At 43.6% G+C, this 26,548-nt stretch overlaps 1 protein-coding gene across 1 annotated transcript in view; it reads left to right on the top strand.

Annotated features, from left to right (window-relative positions):
• Window positions 1-26,548, top strand: part of LTK (leukocyte receptor tyrosine kinase) — a 62,453-nt gene that overhangs the window by 17,629 nt on the left and 18,276 nt on the right. The window contains exons 5-16 of the mRNA XM_009999612.1: window positions 684-823; window positions 3,892-4,029; window positions 4,928-5,080; window positions 6,107-6,207; window positions 8,038-8,204; window positions 15,305-15,399; window positions 20,062-20,163; window positions 21,567-21,744; window positions 22,277-22,427; window positions 24,358-24,489; window positions 25,018-25,174; window positions 26,054-26,236. Coding sequence (XP_009997914.1) covers window positions 684-823; window positions 3,892-4,029; window positions 4,928-5,080; window positions 6,107-6,207; window positions 8,038-8,204; window positions 15,305-15,399; window positions 20,062-20,163; window positions 21,567-21,744; window positions 22,277-22,427; window positions 24,358-24,489; window positions 25,018-25,174; window positions 26,054-26,236 — 1,697 coding nt within the window. The remainder of the gene's footprint in view (window positions 1-683; window positions 824-3,891; window positions 4,030-4,927; window positions 5,081-6,106; window positions 6,208-8,037; window positions 8,205-15,304; window positions 15,400-20,061; window positions 20,164-21,566; window positions 21,745-22,276; window positions 22,428-24,357; window positions 24,490-25,017; window positions 25,175-26,053; window positions 26,237-26,548) is intronic.

Genomic DNA, 26,548 nt, shown 5'->3' with positions numbered 1-26,548 from the left:
TCTTTCCCTGAACTGCCACCAGAGCTGTACAACTGGGAAACCTTTGCTGTTTAGAGGATGTGGCATTTGTTCTATGGTGAAATATAAACTGCCAGAGCAACCTGCATTTTATTTATCACCACTTATTTTCTTCCCCTTGCTTTGTGGGTACACTTTAGCTTGTTAAGATTAGATGGAGAACACACAGAAAAATGTTCCCACATTGATAGAGCCAAAGAACATTCAGGGCCAGACATTTACTTCCAGAACATACAATGTCAGCATTGGCTTGAGGAGATCCTATGACTTGTGCAGCTGCTTGGTTGATGTGCACTTGCAAGAGGAAACAGAACACAACCATATATGTGCAAGGCACATATCGGGGGGGAGGGAGATGGGGGTGTCTGTGTACAAAACTGGTGATAATTTAAGCCACACTGTAATTTAAGAATTACTTGGAATGGTTGAACCTTTTCATCATTAGCGATAAAATCTGTGGCAAAGATAAACGAATGTGAACTTGTTAGGGTGAACATCACTTGCTTTATATTAACATCTGTTTATGTTGGAGTTTACATTCATTGATCTACTCCCTGTGTGGATGCTGTTACTTCTATTTGGTAAAGTGCAGAAGCTTTATGCTAGAGATTCTATGGATCCCAGTATGCTGTGTGTTTGTCTGATAGCTCCTTGTTGTCTTCTAGGATGAAATGGAAATACCTGATGGCCCAGATTGGCCGAATAGAAACACCTTTTAAAATCACCTTGCTATACTCAAACTGTGGAGCACAAGAGGTTGGTGTCCTGGCAGTGGGCTCCTTGCAACTGAGGAACTGCTTTCATGGTATGTTACAATACAATCAGGTTTGGAATATACAAATGCAGTCAGAAAAGAGAGCAGCATCCTTTCAAAATTCATGAGTGGAATCAGGGAGTTGGTCAGACGGGATTTAAATGAAAGCTGATTCTCCTCTTGGGTTTCTGGCAGTGCTTACCTGACAAGGGACACATTTGCATATGCTTTGTGTGTGCACACGTGTATGTGCTCCAAAGGCAGAGTTGAAGCTCAGAATTATAGAACAGATTTAAGTGATCCTCTCTGCTTTTCAGCTTTGCTTTGGCTTGATCTTTGAGAAAACAACAGGGTTGATGCTGCAACCAGAAACAGGGATGGAAAAAAGTATTTTCCTAGATTATTTTTGCATTTAATATTTTTCTTTTTAAACTAATCCAGAACAAACTAATCTGTGACACCAAAGCCTTTTCCATACTGGGGCTCTCTCATCCAAATCTATAAAGAAAAGAAACATCGATCTGCTCGCGCCTGCCAGGCTGAGAACTTCTGTCTGAAATGAAAACAATCGAAATGCAATTATTCTCTCCAAAGTAGCGAGTGCTTAACTCAAAGATCCTCAGTTTTGCCTGGCACTCAGAGTCCTGCTGGGAATGTCATGCAAATGATCCTCAGTAGCTGTGCATAACCTTGCTAATGTTATTTAGGCTTCTTGGAAACACATGAGTCTGTCAGCACAAGCAGCCTGCAGGTTGGAGACATAATCATCTTCCCTTCCTTGTTTTCATGCATTGATGCTGTGCTGTTGCCTCCATTTTGCAGACACTGTTGAAACAGTTTGACGTGTAATATAAAAAGCTTCAAATGTAGAAAGAGAATACTGGTTTCACTGAGCTGTTTCATAATATATCATGAGACTGGTTTTGATCACATTAGAGATTTATATTTATTGCCATCATTAGTGTTTAATTTAACAAATGTTATATTTTAATGTAATGTTTTTTTGAGAGTCATGGGTTTTGAGGGGATGCATAAAGCCTGAAGCATCATGCTAAACAGTTCCTAAATAAGCCGATGCACGTACCTAGCACAACACAATGCCATGAGGAAGAATACTATTGGGGGGGCGGGGGGGGGCTGCAGGGGTTGCTTCTGTGACAAGCTGCTAAAACCTTCCACCACATCTGGTAGAGCCAGTGCCAGCTGGCTAACCAAGTCAGACCCGCTGCTGGCCGGAGCTGAGCCCATCAGTGATGGTGATAGCTCCTCTGGGATAACATACTTAAAAAAGGGGAAAAAAAAACACCAGAGCAATTATAGCTGGAGAGAGGAATGAGAACATGTGAGAACAGCAACTCTGCAGACACCAAGGTCAGAGAAGAAGGATGGGGAGGAGGTGCTCTTGGTGCTGGAGCTAAGGTTCCCCTGAAGCCTGCGGTGAGTCAGGCTGTTCCCCTGTGGCACATGAAGGTCAATGGTGGAGCAAAATATCGACCTGCAGCCTGCGGAGGAGCCCACGCTGGAGCAGGCAGATGCCTGAAGGAGGCTGTGACCCTATTGGAAGTCTGTGCTGAAGCAGGCTCCTAAGTAGCACCTGTGAACCTGTGGAGACAGGAGCCCATGCTGAAGCAAGTTTGCTGGCAGCAGCTATGACACCATGGGGACCCGCGCTGGAGCAGTTCATGAACAACCGCAGCCCACGGAGGGGACTTGTGGGTCTCCCATGGGAGAGACCCTGCACTGGAGCATGAGGGTAGTGTGAGGGGTCCTTCCCCTGAGGAGAAAGGAGAGTGAGAGACAACATGTGATGAACTGACTGCAACCCCCATTCTCCATTCTGCTGGGGGAGAGGAGATCAAGAAATCAGGAGCAAAGTCATTTGAGCCCAGGAAGAAGGGAGGGGTGGGGGGAAAGTGCTTTAAGATTTGTTTTTTATTTCTCATTACCCTGCTCTGATTTGATTGGCAATAAATTAAACTAATTTCCCCAGTCGAGTCTGTTTTACCCATGATGGTAATTGGTGAGTGATCTCCCTGTCCTTATCTTGACCCGTGAGCCTTTCATTAATTATTTTTTTCTCTCTCTCCTGTCCAGTTGAGGAGGGGAGTGACAGAGTGGCTTTGGTGTGCACCTGGCATCCAACCAAGGTCAACCCACTACACTGTTTCAGGCTGTGTACCTGGATTGCTGCAGAAGTACCCTTTTCTCTTTCTTCTGGAAGAAATTCCCTAACTTTTGTTTTTTAAAGTTTTTGCAGTAACAATCTCAGGGGAATTTCTGTGCAGAGCTCTGCTAAAGGGGAGCAGGTCCAGAAGAGACTGAGACAAATATGTAGGTCCATAACAAACACATGCACACACACACACATCCACCAGACAGGCTGGGTGCATTAAGAGTCATGTTTTGGAAAATACCAGAAGCATTGTGTTCAGCCTGGTTCCTGTGCTGTCAGTCCAATGATCCCAGAGTAGAGCTGACTAGAGTAACTGGGATGCATGAGTGAAGTTCCTGCACAGTGAGCTGACTTGCTGGGGAAGCAGCTGTCTTCAGGGACTGGATGCTGCAGAGCTGGCACAGAAGAGTGTCAGCAGCAAGAACCTTAGTCGAGCCTGAATCTCAAGAGGGCATAGCAACAAGTCTGTCAGGAGCAGGGCTCAGTGGGTGTCTCTGCCTTCAGCAGCAGTGTCATGCAATGTGCCACAGCTGCTGGGCAGGTGCTCAGCCACATCTGCAGGACTGAGAACAACAGTGGAAAAAGCAAGGTTCTTCATTTAAAAAAAAACAAACCAACAGAACGACAAAATTATTATCTAAAAGAAGCACAAACACTGCAGAAGACAGTGCATGGGAAAGGAGCAATAAATTTGGTCTCCATGATCTGCAGAAATCTCATGCAGGGTAGAAACCTACATGGTAAAAAGCAGAGGTGAGTATCATTTATCACTCATGATCTGCAGAAATCTCATGCAGGGTAGAAGCATGGTAAAAAGCATGAGGTGAGTATCAGTTCTCACCCAAAGGACAGTTTCTGAGGTCCTACACATGGATGCTGATACGCATGAAGGGTCAAACACGTTCTTTTGACTCATTTCTGGGCTTCTTTCTCTTTTTTCCTTTAGGTAAAGAAAACCAAGATCTTTCCATATATGACAAAGGCTCCACGTTCCCCTGCCTTCATGGAGGATGTGTCAGCCACCTACAAATCTGTGAATTCACCAGTGATTGCCCTGCTAAAGAGCAGGAAGGAGTGAGGTGTGGTGAGTATGTGGCACGACATTTTGTTGGAACTTTCATCTCATTATAAGGAATAATTTAGAATGAAAAATAAGTTAAATTTATTCCATTTCTAGATTTATTCAGTATTTTACCTCCTGAATTACTTTAGCCTATTTACATTAATTGGATGCCAAGATTCTCTTTGAAAATTCACCCTGTAGAGGATAAAACAGATATGTTTTTCTTGGTTTAGTTTGGTGTTTTTTTGAAATATTGCAGGGGCACAATGACTGGCCTTTCATAGGTGCTGCTGCTTCAGAGAAAGGCAAAACCTTATTTACATGTCTGCAGCTGGGTGAGAAATTCCTACTGGACTCCAGTTCTAACCTCCCTTCAGTGGAAGGTGCTAATAATGTCTCTAGTGCCAGCACCAACACAGTCATAAATCTGTCCTTCCAAGATCCCAGTTCAGAGTTCTTGCACATCATGACAGAGAAATCCCCTGGCTCAGTATATGTGGTGTTAAGAAGTATCATGGAATTTTTGTTGCAAGTACAGTGGCAGAGATCTAAAATAATCTGTTGATTTGCCTTCTTTTAAATGGACACAGAATTGTGATGCCTGTGGTTTCATATGCAGCAAGGTCTTTACAAACATAATTACAAACAGTGATTTACCCTTCTTCAGATTAGGAGCTGCAGTTCTGCACAGGACAGAACTGCAAAATCTCAAATATCTCCAGAAGCAATGTGTTGGCTTTCTGGTGGTTACTCTGGAAATAAACAAATGAAACCTATTAATGTTTTGACACTGAAAATCTGTATAGCATAGGTTGGGTGACTTAGAGAACCATGATGAGTTTGGACTTTTGCTGCTGTTTGTGTTCTTCCATAATCAGGTTTCTCCTGTTTTCCTGCTTTTTCTTATTTTCTGCTGTAGACAGTCTCCCAGAGGGCTCACATTGCTCTTTTGAAGAGGGTCTGTGTGGCTGGACACTGAATGAAACTGCAGCATCTCCTTGGTCTATTCGGGGCTTTACTGGAAGGATTCAAGATTACTCATTTGTAGGGTCTACCTTGCAATCCACTGGTGGTAGGTTCCTCTCTCTCTGTATGTGTGTATGTATACAATAGTCTTGAGCTTAGGGGCTTTTTAAACTGTTTTAAAGTTTTTGGCATCGTTGTGAAGTTAACTTGAGCATCAGTGTTATCTACAGCAACTTTAAAAGTAGCTAAAATTAACTTTCAAACATGATTCAAAACTTTATTTGGAACAAGTTCTGCAACAAACTTAGCACAAAAGGATCGGAGACCAGAATTTTCCTTCACGTTAAAAAATTATATCACTAATTCTCTTTTTTTCTAAATAAACCTATTCTGAGTTAAACAGTGGCAAATTAATTCAGCAGTATGACAATATCTGCTGCATCACAAAGAAAAAATTATCCGACAGAACCAGACACCCTCTAGAAACAGATCTTCTGGAGTCCCTTGCCAGACAACCAGTGGGTTAGGAAAAGCATCACATGTAAGCATATCCCAAGACTAAGTGATTGTACACATTCTGTGCCTTGGAATACCACAATAAAATAGTGAGATAATTCCCAGAACTTTCAGCTTGATAAATAAGAAGGAGGGAGGCCAGACTCTCACATGTTCAGGCTGAAAGTCAGAATTGTTAGCAAAGATGAGTGTTGCCTCACAGTTTCCTTCCAAAAGGAAGGGTATCCATATGAATGTTTCTTGAGAGGTTCTATTAACCTGTCCCTTGGAAGAAAGACTACATGTAAGCTCTTCCAGCCCAGTGTTTGTCACTGATGATAATGGTGTAAGAATTAGGGCTGATCAGGACTTCATTTTACATTGGGATGAGCCTCCTGTATGGGAAGATACTTGAGTGAAGTCTGAAGTTTGTGCACTCATGTTTCAGGAGAGGGTTTGGGATGTTGACTTTTGTGCTGATGAAATCTGCCAGAGTGCTTATACTGATAGATTTGCTCTCAAGCCACACTTGCCATCTTACTTACACTGTGCTTCAGCACAGTGATGTTCAATTATTTCAACAGATTATATAAAAAAGCAAATCATCACCTTGTCTTTTCTGGTTCACTTTTCACAGGACACTTCCTCTACCTGCGAGCAGACAGCAAGCAGACGAGCGGCATGGCCAAGGCTTACAGCACCAGCTTGCCAGCAAGTATTGCCACTGAAGACTACCAGGTATATGGGTCTCAGCACTTTTGTGGTGCTGTAGACACTGTTTGTGCAATTAGCCTGTTTTCCTGTGCCTCTACACACTCTGCAAAATAATTGCCAGCAGAAGAGTTGGCTGTTCTGCCTAGCTTAGCTACTTGTTGAAAGCTAGAAAGGAGATGTGTGGTGCATTCCCAGTAAGTGAAAGCAGGAGCCCCAAATCAGCTCCTCAGCATGGTAAACTCCCCCTCCTAACTGTACCCTCTGAAGGGTACTGACCATTTGAACTGCATGGGGTGGCCTTGGTTTGTAGGCAAGGGAGATGGCTGTCTGGGCTGTTGAGCTGTTTCCTATACCTGCTGATGGGGCTTCTCTGCATAAACCCTGCAATACTTCTGTAGGAATCAAGACTTGTCAATTTCACTGGTAACTGGAGTTTGAAGTTTGTAGACATTAGGTGTTCAGGAATAGATGAAGAAAATAAACTTCTGTTCACATTCTTCAGGCATTTCAAAAGGTGAGGGCATCCTGGCATTGATAAAATCACATAACTTGCCTTCAGCCCAAATCTCTCTGAAGAATAAGGGGAGCTTCGAGGTGGTGGAATTACAAATATTAATAATATTGCACTCATAGCACTTGGGAAAATTAAACTGCAAGTTTGAGCTGGAGTCCAGCCCTACTAGTGGAAAACAGAAAGCTTTGATGCCTTCTAATTAGAGTTGGCAAAAGAAATACAGTGCAGGTGCCAAAAATGTAACCAGCCTTTAGATTTATTTATAAATCCAGGTCACGTTTGCTGACTAGTTCCAACCAAATAAAAAGTGCTTGGAGCTAGGTTCACAAAACAAGGAGAAGCAGTAACTGTTGGTTATGGTGCAAAGGTCACAGGAGATCTGGGCCCATTCCTCCACCAGAAAGGATTTCAAGCCACATTTCAGAAGCAAAGAACTTCTGTGGGTGGTCTTTGCAGTGCAGGCGTGTGTCTGCTCCCTTTCCTGCTGGTGCTCTCTGTAACATGAAGAGCAGCTGATGGCCCAAAGTGGTGATGGCATTAGCAGTTTTCTCTTGCTCTCTGGCAAAGCAGAAGGGGTTGCTCCAAAGAAAGTGGAATGACTCCTGCTTCAAGATACTCCGGGCTGATGATCAAGTTGCTTGCCTGTTGTGTGGGTACTACAGTCCAGATGGTGCCTTTGACTTGTAGCAAGTAAATGGATTGAAGTTTCCTGCCTCTAGAGACAGCCCAATTCCTGGTTTCTAAGGGCATTTGGGGCTTGCCCCTTGAAGTGCTTTTGTGTCCTATATAGTGCCTGGGTATAGATTGAGCTGTATCAGTGCAACACAGAGGTGGTTACAATAGGAATCCTTAAAATAATTAAACTGTTGTTCAAGCCCTTTCACAGGAATATTCAAGCTGGTGAGAACACTGAAAAGAAATGTGGTTAGGATTGTTTTTCCACAGTAACCTAACTCTAGTGGAAGTATTTAATGCTAAAGCATTTGTCAGGTTCAAGCCTGTGTTCTTTTGCTTTACTACTTCTTGTTTCTGAAGGAGATAACAAGGCAACCAGTATGCTCTTGCCCAGGTGGTGTCTGAGGCCATGAACACTGTCATGAGTGGCTGGAGAACAGCTGCCCAACAGGAGTATCAGTCAGTGCATCCACAGAGAAAATGATGTGCTAGGACAGTGATGAGTCATGCCCAAGCAGTGGGAGGACCTTAGTGGTATGCCTGATTGAACAGTTTGACCCAGGACCAAAGGTCTGGTGTCTTGGAGCTCTGGGGAGGGGAGAAGCAAATGCTTTCCCCTTTTTATCACAGGATATCAGTCTTTTTCTCTTCTTCCTCTATTACAGATCCAATTCTCAGTGCATGTTTTTGGCAGCTACAATGGTACCATCTCCTTCTCTGTCACAGAAGAGATAAAGGGAGCTCAAGTCACCTTGCCAATGTGGGAAAGAGCAGGAAGCTGGAGTGACCACTGGTTTCTCATCACCTTACCAATGCCAGTGCTAAAGAACCGGTAAGAGCTCAAGCAGCAGCACCCAGGGTTACCCCTACAGATTTAGTCAATTGTTCCTGTCTTTGCTGTGAAGCATCATTTTCATCCTTGCCTTCTCCAAGAGCAGTTTCTACTGAAAGATTTGCATGAGTTCCGTAATTCTGCTTGCTGAGGAAGTATTCTTATGTGCATATCTTTGTGCTTATACACAGCTTAGCTCAGCACAAGCCCACTCTGTGTGTCTGCACTTCCATGCAGCTTCAAACAGTGCTTAGGTATTGGGAATAGCAGGTGTCTGGACTAGAAACATGTCACCAATCTGAGAAAGCCAGTACGCTCACAGTGGCAAAATGCTCCCAGTAGGGAAACAGCTGTATCAGCAAAGCTGCACCTTGTACAGTAAAACAGGCATGGGAGTTAATTCAGTGGTAAAACCCCAGTTTAGCCAATCCAACTGTCCACCCTGGGATCTGTAGCAGTGCAGCCTGGGTGACAGGAGATCATTCATTGCCACATCACTGATGCAACAACCTCAGGGAAAGACCATTGCCCATATCAGCCTTGCACTATACTTTTCACAGTTTTAAATGTGAAAATACAGTGTGACATTAGTTTTCAAGTGAAGTAAAAAATTGAGGATTGAAAGAATTTCAACTGAATCTATTTTTTGTGAGATATTTCTCCTCCCTTACCCATTGTTATTCAGTCTCAAGCCATGTAGGTGGTATTGGCAGCAAGTTATTTTGCACAACACAAACAATTATTAAGTTGCTCCAATCTGGGTTTTTTTGCATGTTCCTCAGGAAGGCCTGTTTCATGTGACAAGAAAAAATCACAAAGTCTATACAGTGAATATTATAAATGGAAAAATATCTATGTAATATTGGCAATAAATAGTTGCTCAAAACTTGATGGGTTAGAAGGTGTGAGAGGATTCTTTTAACTTCAAATATTCTCTGCATCTGTATAAAGGGCCAAGGGATCTGGGTCTGGAAGTGATAGCAATTCAGATTTAAGCAGCAGTGAAACTCAGAGAAAGAGAATGTTGTTCTGCTCTCCTTCTAGTTTAATTTCACCATTACCTTTGGTATCTGTATTACGTGTTTCCCAAAAGCATCTTTGCCATGAATTACTCCTTTAGGATAGGATAGGTCTACATGCTGGCAGTGTATTTAATATTCTTGTCTGATGCACTCTGGAGCCCTGTGAATTAGCATCTGTTCAGTTCTGCATATGTAAAGTATGACCAGTGAATCTGTCCAGAATAGCTCTTTTCCCCAGGCACATTCACGTGGAACTAACCACAGCAGAGTTCCAGGAGCTTGTCAGAGGTATTTAAGACCTTCTGCCTCCTCTGATTTATGGTCCCCTCTGTCTGTGCCCTGAAGCCTCCAATTTCTGTACCAGCCCTCAGTTCTGAAGCAAAATCCCTCTTCTGTGGCAGGAGGTAATGGACAGCAAGATACTTTAGGAAGCACTAGTTAGCACTACATGAAAAAAAAAATATATTCAGATACTGTAATATTTGAAAGAGTTGAACAGATTGACAAAATGAAAGCAGTAAGTAGGTCATACATGCGTGTATTATGACAGTCTGTTCCAAGTAGTTCTATCTTGTTTCACTTCATGTAACCTTTTTGTATGCCTTTTTCAAACTAATTTAAAACTGATGTGGCACAACAGTGACAGTCACTGCGAGTGAGGCTGGAACTGTTCAATCTAGCAAGCAGTTCTCTGCTACCTGAGCTAGCCAAGTGGCTAACAGAAGTAGTAAGTTGTTATTTGATGAGCAATCTATAACAGAAATAGAAACAGCATACACATTGTTGGAAGACAGCTGTTTGGCCCAAGTTAGAAAACCCTGGTCTTCATCCTCCCAGGATATGAGTTCCATCCCAAGCATCTTGCCTTGTTCCTTTCATGCTCTGCTCCTTCTATCCCACCTGTTGTGGTTTGGGCCTAACACGACAACAAAGAACCAGCCACGTGGCCACTCACAGAAAGGGAGGACAAAGCCCAACTAGAAGCTTATGGGTCGAGACAAAAGACAAGGAGGGTTCTTCACCCATTAAGGTCCCAGGCAAAACAGACTCAACTTGGGGAAAAACAATAATTTAATTTCACACTAATCAAACACACAGAGCAGGGCTTGCATATGTTACCCACACCCCTCCCTTCTTCCCGGGCCCAAATCCCTTTGTTCCCGGTTTCTCTCCCTCCTTCCCCCCAGCGGCACAGGGGACAGGGGATGGGGTTTAGAGTCAGTTCACAGGCTGGTGGTTCCTGCTGCTCCTTCCTCCTCAGGAAGAAGGATTCCTTACAGTCCTTCCCTGCTTTGCCACAGGGTCCCTCCCATGGCAGAGAGTCCTCCACGAACCTCTCCTTCATGAGTCCTTCCCACGAGGTCCAGAGCTGCTCCAGCCTGGGCTTCCCGCAGAGTCAGGGGCTGCTTTGGGAAAAAACTCCCCTGGTGCCGGGTCTTCCACAGCTGTGCAATCAGAGTCCACTGGCAGCAAGTCCAAGTTCAGCCCTTCTGGTGCCTTCAGGGAATGTTCCACCACTTTCCTCTATGAATGTAGGGGAACAGCTGCCATCTCACCATAGGTTGCAGGGAAACTTCTGCTTGGGCACCTTCTTCCAGCACAAACCACTCTATGATTCTATGAAGCAGTTGCTAAAAACTACTTATATGCCCCCCCCCTCCAGGCCCCATCCTCCCAACCGCTAAGTCTTATCTACTTCTGGCCACATCAAGCTGTTCATGTCCTGATACAGCAATTATTTGGTTTGCAGTTCATGTCTACTCCCCCTTTTCCTTTTATGATCTGTACCCCTCCTACCCACTTTGATACTGGCTGCCAAGAAACCAAGGAAAACATTGCCCTTTAATGCAGCAAGAGAAAGACAGGAGCAACCCCATTGTAAAAGGCCACCAAATGTGTAAGGCAGGATTTGCCCTTAGTGAAGCCATGTCGGCTGTCACCAATCACCTCCTTATTTAGCATGTGCCTTAGCATAGTTTCCAGGAGGATCCACTCCATGATCTTGGCTGGTACAGAGGCGAGACTGGCTGGCATGTAGCTACCCAGGTCTTCCTTTTTTCTGGTTTTAAAAATGGTGTTTATATTTCCCCTTTCCAGTCAGTTGGAACTTCACCATAAGGCCACAGTTTCTCACATATGATGAATAGTGGCTTAGCAAATTCATCTGCCAGTCTCCTCAGAACCCATGGATGCATCTCATCAGATCCTGTGGACTCACTCTCAGGTTCCTTAGATGGTCTCAGACCTGATCTTCTCTCTTCACTCTCCCACTTGTCAGTGAAGTCTGAGGCAAAAAAAGTAATTGAGCACCTCAGCCTTCTCCATATCCTGCATGACCAGGTCTCACATTTCCTTCCAGAGAGGGTCCACATTTTTCCTTGTCTTCCTTTTATTACTGACATACCTACAGAAGCTTTTCTTGTGCCATTCTTTCCCTGGCCAGACTTAATTCTACCAGGGCTTTAGCTTTCCTAGCCTGATCCAAGGCTGCTCAGACAATTTCTCTGTGTTCCTCCCAGGCTACCTGTCCACCCACTGTAGGCTTTCTTCAGTGAATGTACTTCTTAGGAGAAAAGGAAGACAAACTATGGTTTGCTGATCAGCCTCTTGGGCATCTGGCTACTTGTAAAACTGCTTCTGGCGTTCAGCTGGTAAATTCCCTTGCTTGGTTCATGCACATGGGGAAAAGGCTGTTATCAGAAGAAAACCAGATGGGCAGATGACCAGGCACGAGAGAGCTGGAGAATGTAATATTCTGAAGTCAGCAAAATGAGCTCAATGACAAGGAACATGGAAAACTCCTCTGGCTAACACAGCACAGAGGTCAAAAGGCAAACTCCTCCCCTTTTTCTAAAGTTATGAGGAAAGGAAAGTATACAAAGCCCAGAGGTGTCTGTTCTCATGCACTGGGGAGAGCATCATTCCCCAGACTCCCACTTGTACTCAACTGGAGCAGAAATCTACCTTGTAGCACAGTGCTCTGACTCCGAAGACCAGAAGCAGCACATTGACCAGATTGAGGGTATACTGCCTTGTGGGTGCCTAAAGTAATGGGTAAGCTGTGGCACAGTATCTATGGCTTGGAGGTCCTAGACGAATTGCCCTAGTCCTGGGCGCTGGGTGCTGTGACTTCATCTTTCATCACACCACTTTCCTCTATGAATGTAGGGGAACAGCTGCCATCTCACCATAGGTTGCAGGGAAACTTCTGCTTGGGCACCTTCTTCCAGCACAAACCACTCTATGATTCTATGAAGCAGTTGCTAAAAACTACTTATATGCCCCCCCCCTCCAGGCCCCATCCTCCCAACCGCTAAGTCTTATCTACTTCTGGCCACATCAAGCTGTTCATGTCCTGATACAGCAATTATTTGGTTTGCAGTTCATGTCTACTCCCCCTTTTCCTTTTATGATCTGTACCCCTCCTACCCACTTTGATACTGGCTGCCAAGAAACCAAGGAAAACATTGCCCTTTAATACAGCAAGAGAAAGACAGGAGCAACCCCATTGTAAAAGGCCACCAAATGTGTAAGGCAGGATTTGCCCTTAGTGAAGCCATGTCGGCTGTCACCAATCACCTCCTTATTTAGCATGTGCCTTAGCATAGTTTCCAGGAGGATCCACTCCATGATCTTGGCTGGTACAGAGGCGAGACTGGCTGGCATATAGCTACCCAGGTCTTCCTTTTTTCTGGTTTTAAAAATGGTGTTTATATTTCCCCTTTCCAGTCAGTTGGAACTTCACCATAAGGCCACAGTTTCTCACATATGATGAATAGTGGCTTAGCAAATTCATCTGCCAGTCTCCTCAGAACCCATGGATGCATCTCATCAGATCCTGTGGACTCACTCTCAGGTTCCTTAGATGGTCTCAGACCTGATCTTCTCTCTTCACTCTCCCACTTGTCAGTGAAGTCTGAGGCAAAAAAAGTAATTGAGCACCTCAGCCTTCTCCATATCCTGCATGACCAGGTCTCACATTTCCTTCCAGAGAGGGTCCACATTTTTCCTTGTCTTCCTTTTATTACTGACATACCTACAGAAGCTTTTCTTGTGCCATTCTTTCCCTGGCCAGACTTAATTCTACCAGGGCTTTAGCTTTCCTAGCCTGATCCAAGGCTGCTCAGACAATTTCTCTGTGTTCCTCCCAGGCTACCTGTCTACCCACTGTAGGCTTTCTTCAGTGAATGTACTTCTTAGGAGAAAAGGAAGACAAACTATGGTTTGCTGATCAGCCTCTTGGGCATCTGGCTACTTGTAAAACTGCTTCTGGCGTTCAGCTGGTAAATTCCCTTGCTTGGTTCATGCACATGGGGAAAAGGCTGTTATCAGAAGAAAACCAGATGGGCAGACGACCAGGCACGAGAGAGCTGGAGAATGTAATATTCTGAAGTCAGCAAAATGAGCTCAATGACAAGGAACATGGAAAACTCCTCTGGCTAACACAGCACAGAGGTCAAAAGGCAAACTCCTCCCCTTTTTCTAAAGTTATGAGGAAAGGAAAGTATACAAAGCCCAGAGGTGTCTGTTCTCATGCACTGGGGAGAGCATCATTCCCCAGACTCCCACTTGTACTCAACTGGAGCAGAAATCTACCTTGTAGCACAGTGCTCTGACTCCGAAGACCAGAAGCAGCACATTGACCAGATTGAGGGTATACTGCCTTGTGGGTGCCTAAAGTAATGGGTAAGCTGTGGCACAGTATCTATGGCTTGGAGGTCCTAGACGAATTGCCCTAGTCCTGGGCGCTGGGTGCTGTGACTTCATCTTTCATCAGCTGGCTGGGGGAGTTACTGGCTTTCTTCAGTGGACTTGCACACAGGGTCAGAAAATGCAAATGTGTTGCTCAGGCTGCTAATAGGCAAGTTTCTGCAGGAATGGGATCTAATGGAAAATTCCCCTGCTAATCCCATAACTAAGAGAATGTCATTCAGGAGACGCTTGATTGGCGTGTTCTGCACCAACACTTATTCCCAGAATGCTTAAATCCTGTGGGTGTGAATGCTTTCATTTAAGAACAAGGAGTCATTCTTGAGTTGAGGTGAAAGCAGCTTACTCTAAAGCTTTGGATGCAGCTATGCAACATTATATTAACTGCAGATATGGACCAGCATCTGGCTAGTGGGTGGAATATACATCCAGACTCTATTGCCACTAATTTGGGACAAGTGTGTTCCTAGGCTGCATGATTAATGTGTTAGGCAGGTCAGTGCTTGGTCTCTCATAAATCATTGAGCTTCAGCAGTGACAGCAGCAGAGATTCTCTCCATATGCTTTTAATAAGCTCTAAATGGACTGGACATCAGACATCTGTTTATTTTTTGAAAATGAACAACAAACAATTCAGTCATATCCGTTAGAAGGAGATACTGCAGCCCATTTTCTTTCTTTCTTGTGAATTCAGAATATGACAACACACATGGGACACGACAGACCTCCTGGATAAACAGCTAAATACCTGGTCACAGTGGGAAAAGATAAGACAACCCAGAAAGTGAACACTTCAGAGAGTTATGGCTGAAATTTAAAATGCCCTGACTTTCAGTTGAATTAAACTTATGTCACTTTGTTGAGTTACACTGGCTGAGGACAGGCCCAAGATTCTTGTCTATATGGATATTGTTATTCTGTTCAGTTTTCACTCTGGCTATCTCTTTGGGGATGGAAAGAAGGAGACTCTGTTTTCCCTTCCCTTTTGCACATGTCTACTTTCTTGACTGTTTATACCAAGTGAATAAAGATGGTTGTCTGTATATAACTAAAAGTGAGGAACAGTAATTTGTGTTTCTGCATGTGTGTGCAGATAGCAGGGGAAGTAGGGCTCTCATTCTTTATCCCCATGAAATGTGGTGTTATATTAATGTTGGTTGGTCCTTACTAACTACTGATGTGTGAATAAAATTTCTAGCAACCACCAGCAGGGCTTGACTGGAGGAAACATTCAAAATAGTTATAATTTTCATTCAATGATAAGGGAACATTGTATTTTTAGGTTTGTTTTGTTGTTGTTTGTTTTGGTGTTTTGTTTTTTTTTTTAATCCCCTCTATCTTCTCTAAAACTTCTGTCTTATTGCAAAGGTTTCAACTGCAACTCCTGGCAACCTGGGGCTGGAATTCCCAAGCTGACATTGCTATCGACAATATTACCTTTGGACAGGACTGCTTTGCTCACGGTGAGCCACAAATGTTGCAGAATCCCTTAAAGAATTTTCGTGGTGTGATCAGCACCCCACAGATCCAGGAAACACACACACACATACACTGTTCTCCCCACAGAGTGCATGTGGATCATTTGTATTGGCTTTTACAGCACAGTGTGGTTTTATCTCAGACTTACTGAGGATTGCAAGTGGAGGCACAGCATGTCAGTGTCTCCTAATGCTCTTTTGTTCTCTGTTTTGGGGTATCCCGTATCACATAGTTGAGGCCTGCCTGTGTGTCTTGGCAAGAAGTGCTAGACTTACTCCTTAGGCCCTAAGTGGAGGAATTACATCACACTGTTCCTCAGCAGTCCCTGCCAGGTATATAATAGACGTGCTTTCCTTTATTTCATTACTGTGAATACAACTGACAACAATGTCAGTCTGAAAAATGGAGCCATTGGTACCCTTTGAAGCATGTTAGCAAGAGCTGGATTTTCTCAGCAGACACGTGGAAGGAGGCTGCATACTTGAATCACTTATATATATTAGAAACTGCCTTCTTTTTGTCCCTGGGGAAAAGCCCTATATGCTCTGTTGTAAAGGGACTGGACAACATGCAGCACTTGAATTGTGACTTCTTTTGCAGGCAAAATGTGCATCTGTGGTCGTGGGCCACTCTTTATGTATCACCACACCCAGTGTGTCAACATTTAGGGTAACAACATGTCCCTGCAGTGACTAGCTGAGGCCTAACATAGCATGTGGAAAGGCTTATGTCAAAACAGACGCATGTTAAAAGTTCATCAACAAAAGCCCCCTTTCCTTCCCACCTTTGTCTTATCCAGTCGCCTTGTTCTCTGTCCCTTTGCTCTGTGGGCATGGAAACCACCCTTCTATAAAATGCTGAGCATGCACATTATTTTAATTTGAAATTAAGAGAAAGGTTCCTTTATGGAAATGTCATTTGTTCACTCCAGCTCCTTAACGCCCCCAGCCCCCTTTGTGACACCCGTGCTAACATTTTGGTTTGAAATCTTTTGAGGAAAATGAAAGGAATGATTCCAGATGCTCTTGTGCCAGCTGATGTGCACCAAACTGTTGGAGTTTAATGCCTTCCTGAGAGCAAATACATCCTCCAGTTTCTAACTGCTGACATTTTGCAGGTTCTCATGTAGGGATGTATCCTATATGTCAAAAAGATGGGGTGTAAATGCCACTGCAGCGGCATTATCAGAGCTTGTCTGTTAGACCACTCAAGTTACTCCTCATTTTTGATCAGTATAAATTGCCCTGATGTTCAGGAGCAGCTGCACTTACCCTGTCTGAAGGTGTAACCCAGAGATGTGTGACTCATGCAGAAGACAGACATCAGGAAGGAAACATGCTTCTCGGAAGCCTTGCACTTGCCACTGTTCCTTGAATCCTCTTTGCAAATTGACGTTTTCTCGCCTCTGAAAGCAACCCCCTTGCATTTGTCTTCTCATTACTTTAATTCAGTTAGGCTGCAGAGAAGCCCAGAAGCTCTGCTGTGCTTTCAGTAATGAAATTATTCCCCCTGGCAAGGAGAGGTTTCAGATGTCAGAGATGGAGCCAATTAAGATCCAAGCAGTGAATCCTTTGCATGAGGACAGCAGGAAGGATGTATGGCAGGAAGGAAGAATCTGCTGGGATGCAAATATTATTTTCTCCATCTATTTCAATCCTGTAGTTCAATTGCTTTACAAAAGCCTGTGCAGACCCTGGAAGTGCTGCTTGTCTTTATGCAAGCTGGGAACAGAAGGTGAGGTTTTCTGTATTCCTCAAAATCGAGAGGAAAGATTCAGTAAGATTTAAGATTAAAATAAGTGGATAGTGAGGGCAGCTCAAGGGACATCAATATGGGCAAAACCCAAACAGACTGTTCTTTGGATGTTAACTTCTGGACAGTGATAGATGTTTTCCCTTTGAAAAAGGTGAGATGAAACCACCTTCTGGTTCATAAAATCAGCTTGTGTAAGATGGTGTCACAGATCAGATGGCATGAGTCTGGTTCATTGTGAGAACTTTTAAGGGACAGGCATAAAGAGATACTGTTTTAGTTAACTAGTGCTTTCATAGGAAGAGGTCTGAATTTTAAGTGTCTAAATATGAAAACATGGGCTAGCCTGGCAAATAGAGTGCTGATTATTGCCCTTGATGGTGCTTATGTGGTCACTGCTTTCACTGTTACTTTCTGGTGCTCCAAGCATTATATTGTTCCAATTAAGATCACGAGTCTGTGGTCCATCAAGGTGTATGCTACTGCCCTGGCCTAAGGATTGATTTTATTCTGTGCATCATGTACAATGAAGAGAGAAGACTGGTTTATAAATAGCTAGACTGTCCAAAGTGAGCTTTTGTATAGCATCTCTCTAGTTCTTGACTTTGGAGTCCCTTACCCAGCAAAGTCTGGTTCTCTTGATCTGCAAATCTTATTGCTTGAGGCGGATGGTGGCAGGTGGTTCAAGCCTCATTACAGCCTCATTTTGCTGATTTATGAAAGCATTGACTAGAGATGGAATAGAACACCCAAAGAGAAGGGGAAGGAGGAATCGGGAAGCTGGTGCAGCTTCCTTGTTCTCTGTCCCACTACAGGACAAAGTGGAGAGGCTTCCAGGAATATTCCAACCTGTATGAGTAAGGTGGGATCTCTGAGGAGACCATACACACTTTGAGGATCCTGTGGGGCACCTTACTCTGATTGATACTTTTTTCATTACAGTCTGAGAGACAGAGGAACAGTAGTAAGTTACTTTAGCTCTTTGTCTGCAGGAGATACTCTGTCTTTCTCATTTACACTTCCCTCTGTCTCTCTTCAGTGTGGAAATAACAGCACTAGCTAAATCCCTGAGAAAGGAGTCCTTTGCTCTTCACATTGTTCTGATATAGGTACACCCTAATGTGAATTAAGTCTTGTTCCCTTCTAAACACTCCCAGTCAACATGTTGGATGTCAGAGGAGGGATTGGAAGCTAAAATAGCATGGAGAACCAGCCCCTGGATCCCAGGGCTACACCATGTTCGGAGAAAATGCCACCTTACAAATTGGTGTCTGACAGTGCATAAATTAGCAGACTTCTAAGAGTTAACAGCTAATGTGGACAGAGTGATGCTCAGCCTGTCTTGCATCTTGTCTGCTGCTGAACATGGAAATGACAAAACTTCTTCCAGCACAAGAGGGTTTGATACTGTTTGGAGATGGAGGAAAGATTGTTTGTTTGGAAACAAGGCATTGCCTTAGGATACTTGGTTGGGATACTGCAAAAAAATCCATGCAGACACACAGACTCCACTTTCTGTTTCAGAGAGTGAGTTACATTTCTTTGCTCTGGCAAACATGACCAGAATTCTCATACATCTCTAAGTATCTGAAACTCTTGTGACCTTTGGGATTTGTATTTCAGTGCAGGTCTTGGGAGACCGAGAATCTTTTCTGGCCGTTCATTTGGTTTTTCTTCTTGTCTTTGATCCAGTTCATTTGTTTTGGGTTAATTTCATTTTTCACTGGCTTGACAACTTCATCTATTGAAGTTCTCTATCTCAGTATGAACAGTGTGTCAGCACAAAGCTCCCTTTTACTTACATCCATCAATGTGCTTTCAGTCAGACCTGGGGGGAATATTTTCAGGAGTAGGAGCTCAGCAAGGTCTCCATGCTTCAATTAGTTATTTGGCCTTTCTGACACAGCTAACAAGGGTGTTAATTATTGCCATTTAGAGCAGTGGCTTTGCAGCAGAGATAATTGTCCATCTGGAACTGAGTGAGTCTCTTTTGAATAGAGCATCAAACAGCTGTTAGACTCTCACAACTGGAACAAATTGAAATATGTGCAATATTTTTCAACTGATGAAAAATGTTCAGTATTAAATTAACCAGGGGATCATTAAATGGGAGGAAGTCTCTCTTTTTTTTATAGAGATTTTCCAATCAAAGATCTGCATAAAAATGGGTAATTTAACTATTGAAACAGGATGCTTGCAGATTATAAGGCAAGGGTTCATTTATTACTTTTTCCTGTTGTAAGGCAGCTTTGGTTGTGTGGTGTTCTCAATGCATTCAGATGCTTTGGATCACAAATTGCTTTGAAGTTTCTCCTCTCTGAGAAAGGGCTGCTTTTTAAAGGCCTGTTTCACTGGTCAGAAATGCATTTTGCTCTGTGTTTTTCAAAAAATTAATCCAAAGATTTACAGCTTGTGTTCAGCCATAAATTTACGGCTGTTTCTTAACTGTGCATGTTAGTGAGTTGTAATTTTATTTAGTATTTTATTGTCTGAGCAAGGTCTGAGGTGCTCAAAGCTGGTTGCTGAGAGGGGAATGATGTTGGGCTGGTTTACTTACCATGATGCCATTCAGAACCAAAGATAACAGTTTTTGCTGTCCCTCTACTTTACACCTCCACTTGTTTGCCTGTCCAGAATTGTCACCTGTACCTTTGACCAGCAGAGCATCAATACCTGCTATCTGCACACAATGCTTTCCCTAAATTCTCCTGTAATCACAGCCAGTGTCATTTGCTGGCCAAGGACCTTATCCTGCAGGTGAGTCTGCATGGGGTAACATGTTTGTGTTCTTGTGAAGACTCATCAACTCCAGCACAGACACAAGTAGCTAACCCAAGGCATGGGTCTCTATACCATCCTCTCATCTCTGTTGTCTGTTCTACAAATCGTTACAGGAAGGCAACCAAATCATTTTGGTGGGAAACGCCAGCACCCACGGGAGATCAGTGTCCTGGATGAGCATCTTCTGAACCCCCTGGAAGAGCCCTCCCTCCCAGGTACATGATTCAGTGCTGAAAACCTGTCTCTTGGCTATAAAAGGTGGCTACCTTCCCCATTCAGCAACAGGGCAAATAAAGGTCTCTGTTTGGGTATAGGACAGCATTTTGCTAGACCCCAACTCATCAGTCCTTAAATAGCAGGGCCTCTTTAAAGAAAGCAGAGTCTTTAAGTAAAGGAGCTCTAAGTAAAAGCAGAAATTGCATAATTCTTAATTCAGAGTTCACAAAAGCCAGCTCAGGAAGGAAAGGTGTAGCCCAATACAGAAGATGGGGATAGGAAGAGTTTTACTGGGAGTTGGTGAGCAGGGAGTCTGAACCTAATGAGTGGAGAATAGAGTTGTAAAGATGAATATCCAATCAGGTTAAGCAAGTGAGTATATGGAAATCCACAAAAAAGAACAAGATTAAAAACTAGGAACACATGAGACACTGGAGACCAGTGTTGGTAGCAGCAGAGACTGCCACTCTGGAGGACAGTTAACAACTGTGTGGGTGAGAAGAAGTGTCTAAAGAAGGGCTTGAAGAGGGCAGGCTGTGCTTGAGGCTCTACTGCCACAAATGCTTGTGTGTGACTGCACGACCTCCTGAAGACTGTGTCCACCTGAAATGTGACAATCTGTACTGCTGCCAGTTCCTGCCAGCTCAAGGGGCAGAGATTTCTGTAATGTAGCTAACACTCTTACCCCAATGATCCATCTATGTGTTTGCAGGATGACAGCTGTTGGGGATAGTTTTGCTTGCTTTTCCTTTAAACAAGATTAGAATTTTTCTTGTAAAGGTTTGTGATTTTAATAATTCAGCTCTTTAAAAAGTCTCCTTCAGGCTCTGGCCCTTGCATCATACAGATTAAAATACATTATTGAATGCATTACTGAATAAGAATCTTATGCCTGATCTCTTTCACTGGACAAGATGGATATGGTTTGGGTCTTGGACAAGGGTTGTGAAATGGAGGAGATGGTTATCTGCTGCATTGCCATAGAAACAAAAGAATAATGCTTAATAAGAGCAAAGAAAATATTTGCTAGGAGGAAAAGGGCCCCTACTGAAAGTAGCCAGAGGCTGTCTGTCCTCCTGACCGTTGCTGCTGCCATGAGGTTCTTGTGCAAGCCTGAGACAAGTCACTTAGACTTTGACCATATTTTATAGATGGTCACTAGCTGCAATGGCAGATGTTTTCAGCCTTTATTTCTATGCATATGCTTCAATTCTCATCTGCAGGTTGAATAACAGGTGAATTTTGTTATCGAAGGATCATTAAGGAAAGTTATTAACAGGCACAGTTTTTTTAGTTTTGAGAACACTTACCCTTTGGTTATGTAGTTCTGTGAGTTACTGCATGTGTCTGATAAATAAAAGGAAGCTCACGTCTGCCCCAACTCTTGCTGCTTCAGTCACAGGGGACACATCTGTTGTTCTTTGGTGGTTCACAACATGTGGTGCCAGTGGTCCACATGGGCCAACTCAAGCTCAGTGTGACAGCGCCTATAAGAACAGCAACGTGTCGGTGACAGTGGAGAAGGAGGGACGGCTGCGGGGAGTGCAGGTCTGGAGGGTGCCAGCCACGAACCGCTACCGGTGAGTGTCGCCTGGGTCTGCTGGAGAGGCAGCCACCTTCAGCTTCTCCTTGTCTGTGGAGTCTCAGCAAGTGTAAATGCAGGGCCATCTGCACTGAGAGGGTGGAGGAGGCAGTGAAGTAAGAGAGAAACAGGAGCGCTAACTAGATCTGTGCCCGAGCTACTGTCTAGCATGGAAGGGTGCAGTGACTTAGAAGAGATCAGGACAGGAGTGTGAGCACATAATCAAGTGGAAGTGCTGCCATTGTTTCAGTTCTGAAGCCTTGGTCTTCTACATTTGGCTATACCAGCCATTTTTTCCTGAAGTGTCTGTCTCCAGTGCTCTGGTGTAGAGTTGGTCTATCCCTATCCCCTTGAGCAGCCTAGCTACATGGGTCTCAGGCAAGGAACAGCCAGGAGATGCTAGAGCAGGGGAGCCTGCTGTGAAGCAATACCTATTTGGAAGTGCAGGCTGGGGAGAGCTTGCAGATGGAGTTGTTCTGGGGATCAGAAGTGTGAGATTTGTCTCTTTAACTACTTACTTTTTCTTCCAGGATTTCTGCCTATGGAGCAGCTGGGGGAAAGGGAGCCAAAAACCACAATAAGAGGTCTCATGGGGTCTTCATCTCAGCCACCTTCCAGCTGGAGAAAGATGAGCTGCTGTACATCTTAGTGGGGCAGCAGGGAGAGGATGCCTGCCCTGGGGTGAGGGCTGCAGAAGCACATGTGGGTAGAAACTGCAGATATGATTCAGTGGGTGGCTTAGGGTTTGGTAATGAAAGAGAAACCCTGGAGTCCAGCAATGAAATCCAGTCAGGAGACTGGGAAGAACCAATAAACCAAGTTAGAAAGAATATCAAAACAAATGTAAAGAACTCTGAAAAGAAAAACAATCCCAAAATGCACAAACAAATACGAAACCCACAAGAACTTTGCTTAAAGCTCCTAGTGTTTGAAAGAAGTCCTTCATCAGCTTTCTTCTTATTTTAAGCAAGGAGCTAGTAGGCAAGAACCGTATGCTCCCCCTCTTATTTTTCCACATCTTAGGTTTCTTTCAGTCTGCCAGGATTTCAGATAACTTACTATTATTTATGGAAGCATCCAGCAGCGCTGTGGCTGTACTGTGTTAGGTGCTCTCTAAGCTTAAAGATAAAGGTCTGAATCCAAAGCCTATCAAAACCAGGAGGAATCTTCCCACTAACTACAGTGGCCACTGGATTAGGTATTTGTAATGACAAAAAAAAAAACACTCATGAGGAACAGAAATAAAAGAGGTGAATAGTTATGTATTTGTCCTCTAATGCTAGACCAAATTATCCAAAAGTCCTTTTATCACTTAGGCTCAAATGTTGCTGCTTTTCAGCAGAAATTCTGTGGTATTGCCTCTTTCCAGAGATGGGATCTGTCACTCCCTGCCCAGGAGCAAAGCTGTTTTCTCTTTTCCCCACAGATCCCCACACTATTCTTGCAGGCACTCAAAGTTACTGTTTGCCTTGCCTAGAGCATATTATGCCTTACCCAGATACTGCAACAGATTCTAAAAACAGCCTCTCTTCACTGTAGGTTGTACAATAATTGTATCTATCTAAATTAAACATACATTTGTGTATCTGCAGTTGCCTCTCCAGTGCACTCTCTAGGCTTAGGTATTAATCTGCAAAGTTGTCCATTACTCCCCTGCATTTCCTGACTTGTTGTCCAAATTGCAAAGTACAACCCAGCACTAACTTTGGCAGATGCTACTGGAAAAAGTGTCCATTCATTTTTCCCACTTCCAAAGCCCATCTTGCTTTGACTTTGGAAATCATGAGGAATCTGTATGTTAGGTAACTAATGTTAATGTTCCTTTCTTTGAAGAAATTCTGCATCTCCAAACCTTCATCTCCCTCCTTAGATTTACCCCTCTAAAAAGTGGTGTCACACTTCTAGCCTAGATAAGGGACATAACCCACACAAGTAGGGATTTCACCTGCACTAAGATAATGTAGCAGTTTCTGCAATCATTCAGACATCATCTGAGCGAAACTGGGCAGATTTAAAGTCATTGCAGCTTGTGGAGGTCAGTATCACAAAGAAAATAAATCTAAGATGACCAAACAATCTTTATTTTTTCAACCTTTCTCTGTTCTCTTATATTTAGCAGGAATAGAAAGCTGGTAGTCCAGATTTCTCTTCCAAGATGTGTCAGTAGGTCACTCTTAAGTATGTGCAGGTCACCTCTGTCTGCTTTATGACCTGGAGAAATAACTAATAAATACAGCAGTAAACAAGTCCTGAGAATTAATCTGTAATGCAACACATTTTAATGTTCTTGAGCATAAGAAGTTCTAAATAAGAAAAATAAGAATTATGTGATATCAATAATGAGTTACTGCTATATTGCTTTGGGTTTTTTTTCTGTAAGCATGTATATTTTCACTTGCTCTTGCAATGTGACTTTTCAAATCAGAGGTAACAGACAGATCTATCCCTCAGCTGTTGGTCCTTGTAGAAGAGTTCTCTTTCCACAAAGAAAATATTTATATATGCCTGATATACATCACAAAAAATACAATATTATTATACTGAGATATACAGACAACTCTCAAGAGTTGGACTTTGCTGATATCTGAGTGCATCTCTTGGTTCCTTTCAGGGCAATCCTGAAACCCAGAAGATCTGCTTAGGGGAGTCATCTCTCATTGAAGAGGATTACAAAAAAAAAAAGGACCTGAAGGACTGGGCTGGAGGAGGTGGGGGTGGAGGAGGAGCAACCTATATCTTTAGAGTAAGTATTTCCTCTTGGCAAATCACCTGAGCAGTGTCCAGCACAATAACTAGCTTTCACTGTCAATCATGTCACGTGATACTCAATTCTTAAAAAAAGGTGATGAGAAAGGAGTGTCCTTTGCCCTCCCTCCCTCTCTATCCTTCTGCATCTCTTTTTTTAAATTTAAATTCTTTTATCTCTTTTCATATCCTTGATCATACTTGTCACTGTCACTAAGCTAGCTGAACTGGTTCCTCAGTTCTTCATAGCTCAGGTCTGGGAATCACACCAGGATCCCACTTTAATACTGGCAGCAGTCCTAAAAAAAAATTAGAAATCCCAAAGCCTTGGTGTTCAGTTAGTTACTTTTGTACACAGGAACACAATGTAAAGTATTTTTGTAATCAACTTATGAAAAATCAGTAGTGTTGCCCGGGCCTTGGGCCAGCCTTCTTTGGGATGCTTTCATTCTTTTGATGAGTTTATGTGAGTTCACATTTCCAAGGGATGTGAAGTTTTTCTGATGTTTGATGGGGGGTTTTCCAGCAGAAGGATGGGATTTTCGAACCTTTGCTCATCGCAGCAGGAGGAGGAGGAAAAGCCTACCTGAAGGCTCAGGACAGCTCGCTGGATGACGCAGCCCTGGAGCAATTTGAGAACAGCACTGCAGTACCTGGAATCAGTGGGAGGACAGGGGCAGCAGGTGAGACACTAACACCACACAAGGTCTGAATCAGGTGGCTGAACACCACACAGTGTCCTTAAGGCATGAAGTGAAGGGCTTTCTGTTTATACTGGAGTTTTTCTGTGGCGGTAGGTGTTAGAAAAGTGCTGGTGGTCTATAATGGGTATCTTCTTATCTGGTGTGTCAACAGACAAAGGAGATTGCACAGGACAGGTGATAAGGGCTCCAGTAGAGGCAATTCCATAGGAGGATTCCTTTCTTCTAATAAATGATTCAGAGAAAATAATGTTTGAGGGATGGAGCCTCACCTCTCCTCACTGTGACAATGGCCTTTGAAGAGAATACATTCTCCTTGTTATTCCCCTGAAACCCTAAGAACAAGAATTAGATTATGGGAATTATACTAGAAATGGAAGCCTGCTTATAATCTTGTAACAGCTGTGCCTAGAGTCCATTTCTAAGAGACAAAAAATCCAGTGGTTCTCGATCTCCTGCTGTAATAGCTTTATAGAGGTCCACTAGAGGGAGATGAGGAAATCCAGCTTATGTTTATTTCCCTGGGGAACTCAGTATCTCACATGGCTGAAAGCCCTTAACAGTTAGCCTGAAGTAGAGTGGTGGCTTCCTCGTTTCCCTAATGCCGCTAGAAATTGGTGCTTAGGTGTTGGTTAGGGAGCACATACTGCAGGCTGTGCATTAGATTTCCACTTCATTACTATCCATGGCAACAAGGAGCCTGTCTGTATAAACTCTTAACCTTAAAGAAAGTGTTAACTGGAGTGCAGCCACTGAGGAAATTAATAAGGGCCAATCTCTGTCTCTCTACAGTGTCTTTCTTACTTTTCCTCTGCCTGTGCTTCTCTCACCTTGTTTTGTTTTCTTACTGTCTAACTAAAGGTGGAGGTGGTGGCTGGCAAGATAAGAGTCTGCTTCCTCAGGCTGGGAAGTCGCTTCTGGAAGGTGGAGAAGGGGGTCAAGCTTGTCCCCAAGCACTAGACAAGCTCCAGTGGGCCACCTCTGGTGGCTTTGGTGGAGGAGGAGGAGCTTGTACTTCTGGTGGAGGAGGTGGAGGCTACAGAGGTAAGTCTGCTGGAGGGAGTCATTATATCTAATTTTGTACCCTTCAGAGCACCTGCAGCAAGGGCTCTCAGTGCAGAGGTGCACTGCTGCAGAAGGAGATTCACAGGTACTTAAAGCTGAACAGTATGAAACCCACCCTCCTCTCCACCATCTCTCTTTAATTGGGGAAATCAAGGTTACTGAAGTGCTCCTACATGAGTTAGTGTTTTGAAGGTGTGCTGAACCACCCCTGCATTCATTCATTCCCAAGTTGCCCCAGGAAAATGTTCCATTTCTTTTTTCTGTTTAAAGCAAATATATTTTTACCCTGCT

Source organism: Chaetura pelagica, unplaced genomic scaffold (assembly GCF_000747805.2).
Source record: "Chaetura pelagica isolate M959 unplaced genomic scaffold, ChaPel_1.0 scaffold55, whole genome shotgun sequence".
In the NCBI taxonomy this organism is placed as follows: Eukaryota; Metazoa; Chordata; class Aves; order Apodiformes; family Apodidae; genus Chaetura; species Chaetura pelagica.
This window is presented reverse-complemented; position numbering and strand designations above follow the sequence as displayed.